General features: G+C 40.2%; 2 protein-coding genes across 7 annotated transcripts in view; both read left to right on the top strand.

Annotated features, from left to right (window-relative positions):
- The window catches only part of LOC126425042 (uncharacterized), a 189,069-nt gene extending 182,279 nt beyond the window's left edge, over positions 1–6,790 (top strand). For 3 of the 5 annotated variants that reach the window (XM_050087950.1, XM_050087949.1, XM_050087948.1), the window contains 3 exons: positions 652–700; positions 2,921–3,012; positions 6,426–6,790. In XM_050087950.1, the coding sequence (XP_049943907.1) occupies positions 652–700; positions 2,921–3,012; positions 6,426–6,603 (319 nt within the window). In that variant the 3' untranslated portion in view covers positions 6,604–6,790. The remainder of the gene's footprint in view (positions 1–651; positions 701–2,920; positions 3,013–6,425) is intronic. The other 2 variants (XM_050087952.1, XM_050087951.1) reach the window with 1 other exon arrangement.
- Positions 1–12,508, top strand: part of LOC126425040 (transmembrane protein 50B) — a 515,390-nt gene that overhangs the window by 287,359 nt on the left and 215,523 nt on the right. The window lies entirely within an intron of this gene.

The raw sequence follows: 12,508 nt of genomic DNA, 5'->3' as shown, positions 1-12,508 counted from the left end.
AACCAGTTCTTAGACATACCACTGGATTTTATTTCACAAATTACAACTATCAGTAAGGGATAAGTGCTGTCAGATGCCTTAGAGGGAGCCAAAAACGTGCCTGTTACTTTCTCGCCCATGTCTAGTGCTTGGAGTGCAACTCCAGTAAACTGCACTATAGCTGACTGTGTACCTGTTGCAGTCCTGAAAGCAGATTGTTAATTGCAGGGAAGGTTGTATTTATATTGGTACTTCATTAGGCAAGTTTTCATTATAGTCGTTATGGTTTCAGAAATGCTAGATACTGAAGTAATTGGTGTGTGGTTTTCTAAATTTTTTGGATCACCACATTTTAGTATTGGTATTACTTCTGCTTGTTTCAGATATGCAGGAAAGCAGTCAGATTGAAAGGTTCATTAATTACTATTGTTGATGGGTTTTTGTTTGTATACATTTAAGGACATTGACTGGGATATCATTTAAGCCTGTGGATTTTTTGTTTAAATCATTCCATAAATATTATGGCTACACAGTGGAATTAAATGTCGTATGTAAGAATGTTTTGTGGAACTGTGCATGTGACTGCTAAAAATGTCATTAAGATCAATTGCTTTTACCTTCTATTCAAATATTTCTGGCAGTGTACTGATCTGTGCTTTTTTTCTCTTTCAGATTGTCCATGCTGTCAACATTTCTCAGACGAGAGAGAGACGATGTACCGGTAATGTATCTGCATGTTACATGAGCACATCTTGTGCTGAAGTCGTTAGATTAGTCATTAATGCCTGTCATTTTCCTGTGTGCCTTGGAGTTGCTGTTTCTCATTAAACAGCAGTATGCCACTTACTCAAGCTAGCAGTAATGAAATGCAGCTGTACTTCAATGTCTGTCCCTGATCCAAGTGTTACATACATAAGCACATTTCAGTTACTGTTAGAGGCACAATAAACTGTTCAGAAATGGTTAAGCCAAGAAACATTAGGCTTCATCACAGAATTAAATGCTTTGACCTTAGATATTGAACGCACTTGTCTATTGAAACATCAATATTATGCCAAAGGATTGAAGACTGCTTTTCCAATAAAGCAAGCAATTTGTTAAAATAGTACAGTTCAACTATGATAAATGAGTGGTAGACCTATATTTTGTGAAGTCTCTGGAGTGTGCTTTCTATAACATTCAGTTTCTTAAAGATACAACAGATTCCCTAGTGATATTAGAGTAGCTGTTGTCTGTCTCAGAGAAAGATGATTTGCACTGACGTGGCTCAAATGTAGTGCAGTTGATACTGATCATGTTTACACAGAGGTGAAATTACGCTGTGTAGTAATTGTTATGATTCTGTCACCTTGTTACACAGAAAACTGGACCGAGCGAGGTGGCGCAGTGGTTAGCACACTGGACTTGCATTCGGGAGGACGACGGTTCAATCCCGTCTCCGGCCATCCTGATTTAGGTTTTCCGTGATTTCCCTAAATCGCTTCAGGCAAATGCCGGGATGGTTCCTTTGAAAGGGCACGGCCGATTTCCTTCCCCATCCTTCCCTCACCCGAGCTTGCGCTCTGTCTCTAATGACCTCGTTGTCGACGAGACGTTAAACACTAATCTCCTCCTCCTCCAGAAAACTGGTGAAGTACTCTAAGTGATAGTTTCCAAATGGAGGAAGGTATGAATTCAGCTATTTCGATTAGCCTAAGCCCTTTCGGACTCAACTTGCTTTATGGTCATGTGGCTTCTACAGAGTTCAGCTATTAGGTGTTCCCTGAAGGCTGTCACTTCAGCCTTCACATCAGACGTCTACTGTATGTCACGTGTGCATCTAAAGCAGAATAGAAAATGCTGTATTGAATTTGATTCTAATAAATTGAAGCTCATGTTTGGTGGCTTTTATAACTTAGGATGTATCAATAAATGTTTCCGAGCACCAAGACATGGAGGATCTTCTGAAAATGTCATCACTGGTAAAATGTTTTGTAAGAACAGGGAGGGATACATAATGTGAAAAGATTTTTAGATCTCATTTTTAGATCTCATTAATAATCTAATATTGCTGGAGAGTTTGTTTTTTTGTCAGCATGCTAGATAATACAAGCCAATGAAGGTTTTTTATGTCTCTGCTTGATATGATAATTCACTGTTCAGCCAATAACCACAATCCCAGTACAAAACCCATGAATCTGGAAACATCTCTGTTCCATTAGGCAAGCTCATAATCACTGCAGATAGAACACAAGACAGCACGTTAAATATCTTGGGGTTAGAACTGAAAATGCAAAAAACATAGACAGTTAACATACACAGCATAAAATCTCTTTCCAAAACACATTTTCTAATATGATTCATTGCTATTGTTGAGAAACATGATATTGGGAGATAAATGTGGCTTTGTACATGGTTTTCGTCCAGGTACCAGATTTGGTGTTAAACATTAGTTGATTATGAATCAGAAATAAGATAAAATATGTAAACTGGTGCTAGTGTAATATGAAACATCGTAGTGGTGACACTGATGTGGAGCATAGTCAGATGCCAAGGTCAGTTCACATAGATGTATATTACAGCATCCACCAGTGGGGAGATAGACCTGGCCATGCTGACAGTACTTATTGGCAAAGAACTCTGTTGTCACATTCATGGACTTTCACCAGAAAAAGTTCCAATGCAGTGATACAGAATGGCGAGTTCAAAGAATAGATCGGATATGCTCGCTGGACCAAATTGGAAAGCTGACTGCCATTGTAGCTGATGTAAGAAGAATCTGCAATGACACTTAAAAATGTATGGATACTTACCTAAAGTGTATTGTTAATAATAAATAATTATGTAGTTTACTTGCCAGATATAAATATTAGATTATCCAGTTTGTGCTTCATGCTGTAGTAATGGTTACCTCTTAAGTTTGCTTGGAGCACTTGGGAGGTGACGCAGGTTTTCATTTCAGGTTTTACACCTCAGTGCAATACAACCAAACTGCACTGCCAAGAGGACATCCAATTTCTGGCTGCCTGTCAGCTCAGACTGGGACACTTTGTGGTATGTATGGAAAATGGAGGTAAAGTCTTTTCCATCTTGCAACTGTGTATGTGCTGTGCTGTGCTGTGAAACGGTGAACCTACCTCCCATGCTTCCATATTTTTGCTCATCACTGTGCAGTAGCTGATGATCATTGCTCAGACATTGCCTGTATTCTGTGGCTGCTCACAGTGTGTCAAACTAGTATTGGGTGAACTGTTGAATAATCTGTTTCTGTAACTGGTCTGCATGTGATTAGTGTTTAAATGGAATGTTAGTTGAGAGTAACTAAATGCTGTTTTGAAAACATTGTGTGGTTTGTACTGTATTTCTTACAGTATTTATAGCTGTGTATTTCTGCTGGTACTAATTTTACTCTTACAGTTAACCAAAAGTTTTTAGGGTTCACTTGAGCTTATGCAGATGAGAATTGCAGGTTAAATGCAAGTTACCTGTCTTGTTCTTCCTGAAATTTTTGTGCATGTGCAGCTCATTTTCAAAGCCTCCTATCTTGTTACAGAGTATATTCTTCAGCATTTACACTCATTGTAGTCCTCTCTCCTTATTCATCCCTCACTTGCTCTGTCTTGTTTATGCTCTTGCAACTGGTCTTCATCCACATTTTGTCTATTCCAGAGCTGCTTTTGGTAACATTCGTTTTCCCATTCTTTTAAGATGACCAAATCATTTCAGCCCATTTCTCTCTGTCTTCTTTGAGACTGATCTGAAGTTTCAATTTCCATTTCTTATTCCGTCCCATTTCATCTTAGCTCAGATGTCTCACAGAAAGTGCATCTGTCACTTGTATTCCACTCAGATCTTTTTCATTATGCAAAATTCTGACCCACAGATCAGAATTGGTAGACAATATTTGTATACTATGATTTTCATTTTAGTTAATTGCTGGATACACAATAACAAAATTATGAGCATTTTTCCACCCTCTCTGAATTTTTTCTGTCTGGTTTCCTGTCCTGTTCTGCTTGCTTTGTAGTTATCTGAAAGCACATACTTCAATAACTTGTCCATTACAACCAAAAACCTTCCGTTTCCCTGCTGATTTTCATTACCTGACTTTTTAACTTTATTTCCATGCCTAGGGGAGACTAAGGCATATTTTACACCATTTTAAATTTTTGTTTTTGTACTTTTATTTTTATCACTTTGGAGGTAAACAACAGATCATTGTATTTCCTACACCTTTATCTACAGTCTTGTACGAATATTTTTGAGAATAGAAAATACCCTTGTCAGCAAATGATTTTGTCTGAGCGTGTTGTCGGAAAATCTGCCCTGTATGCGGGCAGGTTTTCCAGCTTACTTAAAATGTACAGGGGCAAATTTTCCAACTACCAGAAATAATTATCTTGATTTCACTGAATACGTATTTTTATTATGAATTTACAATACATTACAAAAGAAGGATAATAAAAGTAACCACCTTAAATAAAAGCAAATGCTACGTAAAAGTTTTACAAATTGTGTCTCTTATATATTTTACAAATACAGACATTTTGTAACAATACTCACACTCATTGTCTGAATCACAATGTAAGCAAACAACAATTGCAATGTTCTCTTTCATACAGTCTTCATGTGCCCATTTCTTGCATTATGTGCACTGTACCCACTTTTCATTTGCTTCAGACTTGGCGTAAGACTCAAGGCAATAAATGCATTAACAATCTTCGTCATCATCCCTGGTATTTATGCCTTAAATACCTTTGTGAGATTTTGTTTTACTACTTTTTACATTTGAAGATGATGATACTGTTTCCTGGCTGGGATTCGTTTTTGTTTTTTCTTGTCTCTGTTATTTGCTTCTTTTTGCAGTTTTATTTTTTTAGATAAATCATTTTCGATTTTCAGCTGATGTTTAATTGGAGTATCAGTCAATATAGCTGACTTCCTATCTTTCCTTGCATGTCGTGTTTGATTCCTAGGTGCCGTCTTCTCAAAAGGCCCAATTTCTTCTGGTGTTGGCCAAGTTTGTGTGGATCTAGAAGGAACACCTTCTTGACAAGCAAGAGGAAAGGACTTTGTAGAACTCAAGGGAACAGCTTCTTCAGAAATGCTAGTCTGTGTTGGTGTAGTAGGAGTTGATGAATTCGATGGGTTCAAATAGATTCTGTGATCAGTTTTTTTCTTTTTTTTCCTGGCAAGTTTGAATCCAGTCCAGGACTGATAGGGCATTCAGAATTTGATAAAGTAGGAGGTGGTTTGTCTGTGAAGTAGGACGGCATAAAATCTGAGTCTGTAAAAATTTCATGATTAAATGGGAAAAATCCTGAAAGTTTAAAATCTGCTGTAATATTGACTGGTGTTAATGCCTGCAGCACAGCTCTTGCCAAAATAGATGGGATATCATAAACTGTCACAGGTCTTTTGTTTGCGCATACCCATGCATCATAAGCTGTGTTAGTTTTCTTTTTGAGAGGCCGAAACACACTGCGATCTAAGGGCTGCAGTGCGGTGGGAAAGACAACAATGTGACACTTATCTTTGAAATAATCTGATGCTTCTGCTGACAGTTGACAATCAGGATTGTCCAGAAGAAGCAGACTTAGTCGTGTTACAGAACAACGTGCATAATTAACAAAGTGCTTGGTGAACTTAACAAAATATTTTTTTCCATCATCCAGCCAGATGTGTTCACATCACTGTCACATCCAGAAGGGCCATCATGTAGAAAGTGTTGATGAAATTTCACCCTGGAGAAGATCAGATATGGTGGAATAACTTTTCCTGCAGCATTTACAGCAAATGCTGCTCTTTCTGCCGAGGTTAATTTACCTATTTGTTTAAAGCCACAATGTCCAACTGCTCTTTCTGGCTTTTGAACCGTGGTTATCCCCGTTTCGTCCATATTCCATATGCCATATGCCATTAGGTCCAAAGCTTTAGGACTTTGATATATTTGTCAAAGTATTAAAAAACGTATCGACATTTGTCCTGTTGAAGCTGGTGGCTCGAGAGATGCTGGTGGCTTGATGAGTTCTGATTGAAATTTAACTGTTTCCTTTTAAAAACGTGCTGAACCAGTCAGGCCCTGCCATTTCATTTACTGTCCAGGTTTCTGGACCTTTCGCTTGCATGCAAGAGCATACATACATGCAAATCGCTTGACTTGTTTGGGAGTAAGCACAAAATAGATGTCGGAAGCCTTCATCAGATACTGAACCAGCATTTGCCCTTGTTCATGAGTAAAAACCTGTACAAAGAAACCCAAAGTGTATTAGAAATTTAATATTTAAAAGGGAAAGTGTAACTTAAGTATGTATGTATTTGAGCGGTAGTGTGGGTGCCAAGTGTACTTACACTTGTGGTTTTGCGTACCCTCTTTGTTCCGAAATTACATGTTCAGTTGATAAACTATTTCTGCACCGTCTGCAAGTACCTTCTGCTTTATGTAATAATTTTCTTTTTGCTTGTAGTTCAACAACTGTGGTGGTGCTGCAGTCAACATTGAATCCAGAAGCTCCAGAATTTCAAAGGTATGGAAAAGGCATATCCAGTGGATCAGCATCACTCATAAATCTTCATGCACAAGGGTCAGTTGAAAATTTTTGTGGAAAAGTATTTAGTTTGGCTGTGTTCCAAAGTAGAATGTGAAGTTATGTAATCATTTTACATATAGACATTTGACTGGCTGCTGTGTTTCTATAATACTAGCATACACAGACAGCTGCCCAGTTATGAAATATGTATAGTAATTGAATATAATTCATACATCACTTCCTCCACCCTTTCCCCTCAGTCCTCTTTCCCTTCTCTCTCCTTCATCTCATCCTTTCAACTGTGTTCCTCAAACTCCATTTCCTCCCTCTCCCTCTATGTGTATTGTAACATGAATTTGGAACTGAAGTTGTTAAAAATGGATGGGTAAGACAATTGAGATCATTGCTATATGAGCTATGAGAGACCTCTCAGCTGCTGGCTCTGGACAGTAGCTTCAGTGACAAATACCGTCATATGTTGTCTGCAAATGGGTATGATTACAAAATTAGTGACTCATATATCACAGCAGCAATTTGGTCATAAGCCTATAAGCCACATTGCAGTTTTCTTGTTTTCCATTAAAACCAACTCTGTGGGAGAACAAAATCAGCACACAGCTTTGTATGCACTTTGTTTTAAAACTACGGAAGAGTAGGAGTATGTGGGAGATGAATTTTGTCTAATGGTTTAAATGCTGTGCTATTGTGGATTGACAGTGACAAAGAGCAACTGTTGTTGCTATGTTCTTCAGTCCTGAGACTGGTTTGATGCAGCTCTCCATGCTCATGCTACTCTATTCTGTGCAAGCTGCTTCATCTCCCAGTACGTACTGCAGCCTACATCCTTCTGAATCTGCTTAGTGTATTCATCTCTTCATCTCCCTCTACAAGTTGTACCCTCCACACTGCCCTCCAATACGAAATTGGTGATCCCTTGATGCCTCAGAACATATCCTACCAACCGATCCCTTCTAGTCAAGTTGTGCCACAAACTCCTCTTCTCCCCAATTCTATTCAATACCTCCTCATTAGTTATGTGAGCTACCCATCTAATACTCAGCATTCTTCTGTAGCCCCACATTTCAAGAGCTTCTATTCTCTTCTTGTCCAAACTATTTATCGTCCATGTTTCACTTCCATACATTGCTACACTTCATTCAAATAGTCTCAGAAATGACTTCCTGACACTTCAATCAATACTCGATGTTAACAAATTTCTCTTCTTTAGAAACGCTTTCCTTGCCATTGCCAGTCTACATTTTATATCCTCTCTACTTTGACCATAATCAGTTATTTTGCTCCCCAAAACTCCTTTACTACTTTAATTGTTACATTTCCTAATCTAATTCCCTCAGCATCACCCGACTTAATTAGACTACATTCCATTATCCTCATTTTGCTTTTGTTGATGTTCATCTTATATCCTCCTTTCAAGACACTATCCATTCCGTTCAACTGCTCTTCAAAGTTGTTTGCTGTCTCTGACAGACTTACAATGTCATCGGCGAACCTCAAAGTGTTTATTCTTTCTCCATGGATTTTGGTACCTACTCCAAATTTTTCTTTTGTTTCCTTTACTGCTTGCTTAATATACAGATTGAATAACATCGGGGAGATGCTACAGTTCTGTCTCGCTCCCTTCCCAACCGCTGCTTCCCTTTCATGTCCCTCGACTCATAACTGCCATCTGGTTTCTGTACAAATTGTAAATAGCCTTTCGCTCTCTGTATTTTACCCCTGCCACCTTTAGAATTTGAAAGAGAGTATTCCAGTCAACATTGTCAAAAGCTTTCTCTAAGTCTACAAATGCTAGAAATGTAGGTTTGCCCTTCCTTAATCTTTCTTCTAAGATAAGTCGTAGGGTCAGTATTGCCTCACGTGTTCCAATATTTCTATGGAATCCAAACTGATCTTCCCCGAGGTCGGCTTCTACCAGTTGTTCCATTTGTCTGTAAAGAATTCATGTTAGTATTTTGCATTCGTGACTTATTAAACTGATAGTTCAGTAATTTTCAGATCTATCAACATCTGCCTTCTTTGGTATTGGAATTATATTCTTCTTGAAGTCCGTGGGTATTTCGCTTGTCTCATACATTTTGCTCACCAGATTGTAGAGTTTTGTCAGGGCTGGCTCTCCCAAGGCTGTCAGTAATTCTAATAGAATGTTGTCTACTCCCGGGGCCATGTTTTGACTTAGATCTTTCAGTGCTCTGTCAAACTCTTCACGCAGTATCATATCTCCCATTTCATCTTCATCTACATTCTCTTCCATTTCTATAATATTGTCCTTAAGAACATCGCCTTTGTATAGACCCTCTATATACTCCTTCCACCTTTTTGCTTTCCCTTCTTTGCTTAGAACTGGGTTTCCATATGAGCTCTTGATATTGATACAAGGGGTTCTCTTTTCTCCAAAGGTCTCTTTAATTTTCCTGTAGGCAGTATCTATCTTACCCCTCGTGAGATAAGCCTCTACATCCTTACATTTGTCCTCTAGCCATGCCTTCTTAGTCATTTTGCACTCCCTGTCGATCTCATTTTTGAGACGTTTGTATTCCTTTTTGCCTGCTTCATTTACTGCATTTTTATATTTTCTTCTTTCATCAATTAAATTCAATATTTCTTCTGTCACCCAAGCATTTCTACTAGCTCTCGTCTTTTTACCTACATTATCCTCTGCTGCCTTCCGTACTTCATCCTTCAAAACTACCCATTCTACTGCTAAAAAACTAGAAAAACTAAACAGCATATTTTCACAGCCATAATTTTATTTTGTGCAGTCAGTTTCAACAGTAAAGCTGTGCATTGTTGTTTGAAAATCATTGAGATTGTCTGTCAGGATGTTTATTGGAGTATTGTGTAAAATCATAGGGTTAATGACGATAGCAAAGAGGACGATGCTCAGGATGGGACCCTAAGGCACACCATTTTCCTGGATAAAGGTGTCTGGCAAGGCAGATACCACGCGCATCTTGAAAACTCAGTCTTTTAGAAATACTTGACACAAACAGAGCATGCAACCATGGAAGCCCCACATATAAAGGGTACAGAGGATACCAGTTCTGTAGCAGGGGTTATAGGCCTTCTCCAAACTCAAAAACCCGGCCACAGTCTGGAATAGCCCAAGAAATCCAGTCATAACATGTGTGAACAAAATAACGAGATAGTGAACTGCAGAACACCACACTCTAAATCCACAGTGTGCATTTGTCAGTAAATGGTGAGACTCCAGCTGCCATACCAGTTGGGCATGAATCACATTCCATCACCTTGCCAACACAGGTGATGTGTGTGTGTGTGTGTGTGTGTGTGTGTGTGTGTGTGTGTGTGTGTGTGTGTGTGTGTAGAGAAAAAATGGCTCTGAGCACTATGGGACTCAACATCTTAGGTCATAAGTCCCCTAGAACTTAGAACTACTTAAACCTAACTAACCTAAGGACATCACACACACCCATGCCCGAGGCAGGATTCGAACCTGCGACCGTAGCAGTCCCGCGGTTCCCGACTGCAGCGCCAGAACCGCTAGACCACCGCGGCCGGCTGTGTGTAGAGAGAGAGAGAGAGAGAGAGAGAGAGAGAGAGAGAGAGAGAGAGAGAGAGAGAGAGCAGGGTGATAGTGGGAAGAGATCAAAATTTCTGCTAAATGGCAGCCCTAGGTGTTGGAGATAGCAATAGGGTCCACAATGACTGTCCGCTACTGTCACGTCGGTAATTGACAAATTGATCTTGGTCCCAGAGAGCTGTCTGAGGTTGGCCCATGTGACAGAGGAAGGGGGGGAACTGTTGAACTACTGAATGAAATCCAGCTAGCATTTTTGCTATCCCAAAGAAAGCAATGACAATGGCACACATCTGTTTGTAATGAATGCATTTTGCCATCATATGATCACAGTTATAGATGTGGAAACCACGTCTCCAGTGCACGAATTGCGTTGCAACATGCCTCAGTCAGCCAAGGGACTGGGACACAGCAGGGTAAAGAGGAAGTGCGAGGAATGGAATGTTATGCAGCAGAAGGGATAATGTTTGTGATACATTCCATCTGAAGATCACAACTGAGGAAATCTTGTTCTCGGAAGGTTGCCAGGTAGAAATAAAGCTGCCAGTCAGCCTCAGGAAACTGCCAGTTAGGTTTACACGTGGATGGGGTAGGAGTCAGTAAATAGACAGCACATGGCAAATCATCTCTTGAGTAAGTGTCAGAAAGAATGGACCAGTCAAGACATTAGGCAAGCTGGGCAGTGCAGAAGGATAAGTCGAAATGGGAATAGGTATGCGGGGAGTCGGAGAGGAATGAGGGTGCTCCAGTGTTAAGGCAGAAAAGGGTGAGTTGATTAAGAAGATCAGCCAAAAGGGCACCTCTCTGACAACTTCTGGGAGAACCCACTTAGGGGATGATGCACATTAAAGTCACCGAGTAATATAAACAGGTGAAGTAGCTGCACAATAAGCTGAAGGAAGTCTGCCCTGGTGACATCGAATAATGGACGGATATGAACGGTACAAAGAGAAAACATCAGGTGAGGAAAGAAAAGGTGAACTGCAACAACTTGAAGATGGGCAGTCAGTGAGATGCGTTGCCTATGAATCTCATTCAGTATGATGCCCGCAGGAGATGGAATGCCGACCTCGGCAGGAGGGGGTGGGGTCAAAACGAACTGGAGAGAAATGTGAAAGCTCAAAGCTGTCGTGAGGATGCAATTTTGTTTACTGAAGGCAGAGTAGAAGGGGACGTTGCAATGCTAAAAGCACCCATAAATTATCTTTGTGGGACAGAAAGCCACAAATGTTCCATTGGAAGAGAGTCATGAGGAGGAACAAATGAAGGGGTATTGTTTGGCTGGAGGGATGTAGGTGGTCTCCACAGGAGAACTCCTTTTGTCCTTTCCAGCCACCGGTTGTGTAGCTGGTGGCTTCAATCCTTGAGGCTGAGTCTGATGGCTTGTTGCGCAACTGGACAGGGGGATGGTGACGCTACCTTGACACTTGGCCTTTTCACAATCTCAGAGCTGAATTTGAGGTCACATGCCTATGTGGCCGTGTCATTCATGGAGTGAGAGGTAGCAAGAACAGAACTAAGTGCCAGACAGGAGAATGCACATTTTGCGAATAGCCAATAACTTGCAGGTAACTCAGTAAGGTAGTTTTTTCTTTACCTGGATCTCCCACTCATCAAGATTCACGGGACAATCCGAAGAGGCAGCAGCATGGCTGCCATTGCAGTTGATACAGCACGAAAGAGGAGATGGACGATGCCCTCATATGCATGCCTGCCACAGGTTACACATTTGAGTGCGTGTCACAAGACATTCTGGTAGCAGTGCATAGGGTTCAGAATGTAGGGTCAGACTGTGGTAATTTCATAGCCTACTTTGATCTTGGACGGAAGCACTAATCTATCAAAGGGGAGAAAAAGAATGCGCATGTGCACTAATAAGAAATCTACCTTTTTCATCACCTGGCAACTTAATCAGAGAGGTAAGATTGGATTTCGGCCTAAGGCAGACTGTCTAGCAGCCTAGTGTAAATAACACCACGGGAAGAATTCTGAGTTCTGTGGGCCTCGACACGAACAGGGAAGCTGTGGAGAAGGGAGATGGAAAGCAGTTGTTTAGCTTGAAACTCTGAAATTGTCTCCAAAAGCAAAGTGCCATTCCTCTAAATGAGAGCAAGATTTCACAGGGCTGGCAACGGCATCAACACATTTCTGAATAATAAACGGATTTACTTTTGCACAGGACTGACCCTCTTCAGTGCACGTAACCATGAGGAACCATGGTTCAGCTAGTAGGATCTTTGAATCATTAGCCACATTACATTTACATTTCATAGATGTTGATTAAGAAAATGATTGACTCATTGAGAGAAAAGACCCAAGACATACAGTGTCTCCAATGGCATGCTCCTCCCAACTGCGGGGGACCAGTGCATGCCAAGAGTACAGTAAAAAATACATTCTGTGCATTTTTTCATTTTTAAAATTATGTTTACAGATGAAGTGACATTTATGGAACTTTTAT

The sequence above is a fragment of the Schistocerca serialis genome, chromosome 10 (genome assembly GCF_023864345.2).
Source record: "Schistocerca serialis cubense isolate TAMUIC-IGC-003099 chromosome 10, iqSchSeri2.2, whole genome shotgun sequence".
Lineage (NCBI taxonomy): Eukaryota > Metazoa > Arthropoda > Insecta > Orthoptera > Acrididae > Schistocerca > Schistocerca serialis.
Note: the sequence above shows the minus strand (reverse complement) of the source record. Positions and strands in the feature narration are given on the sequence as shown.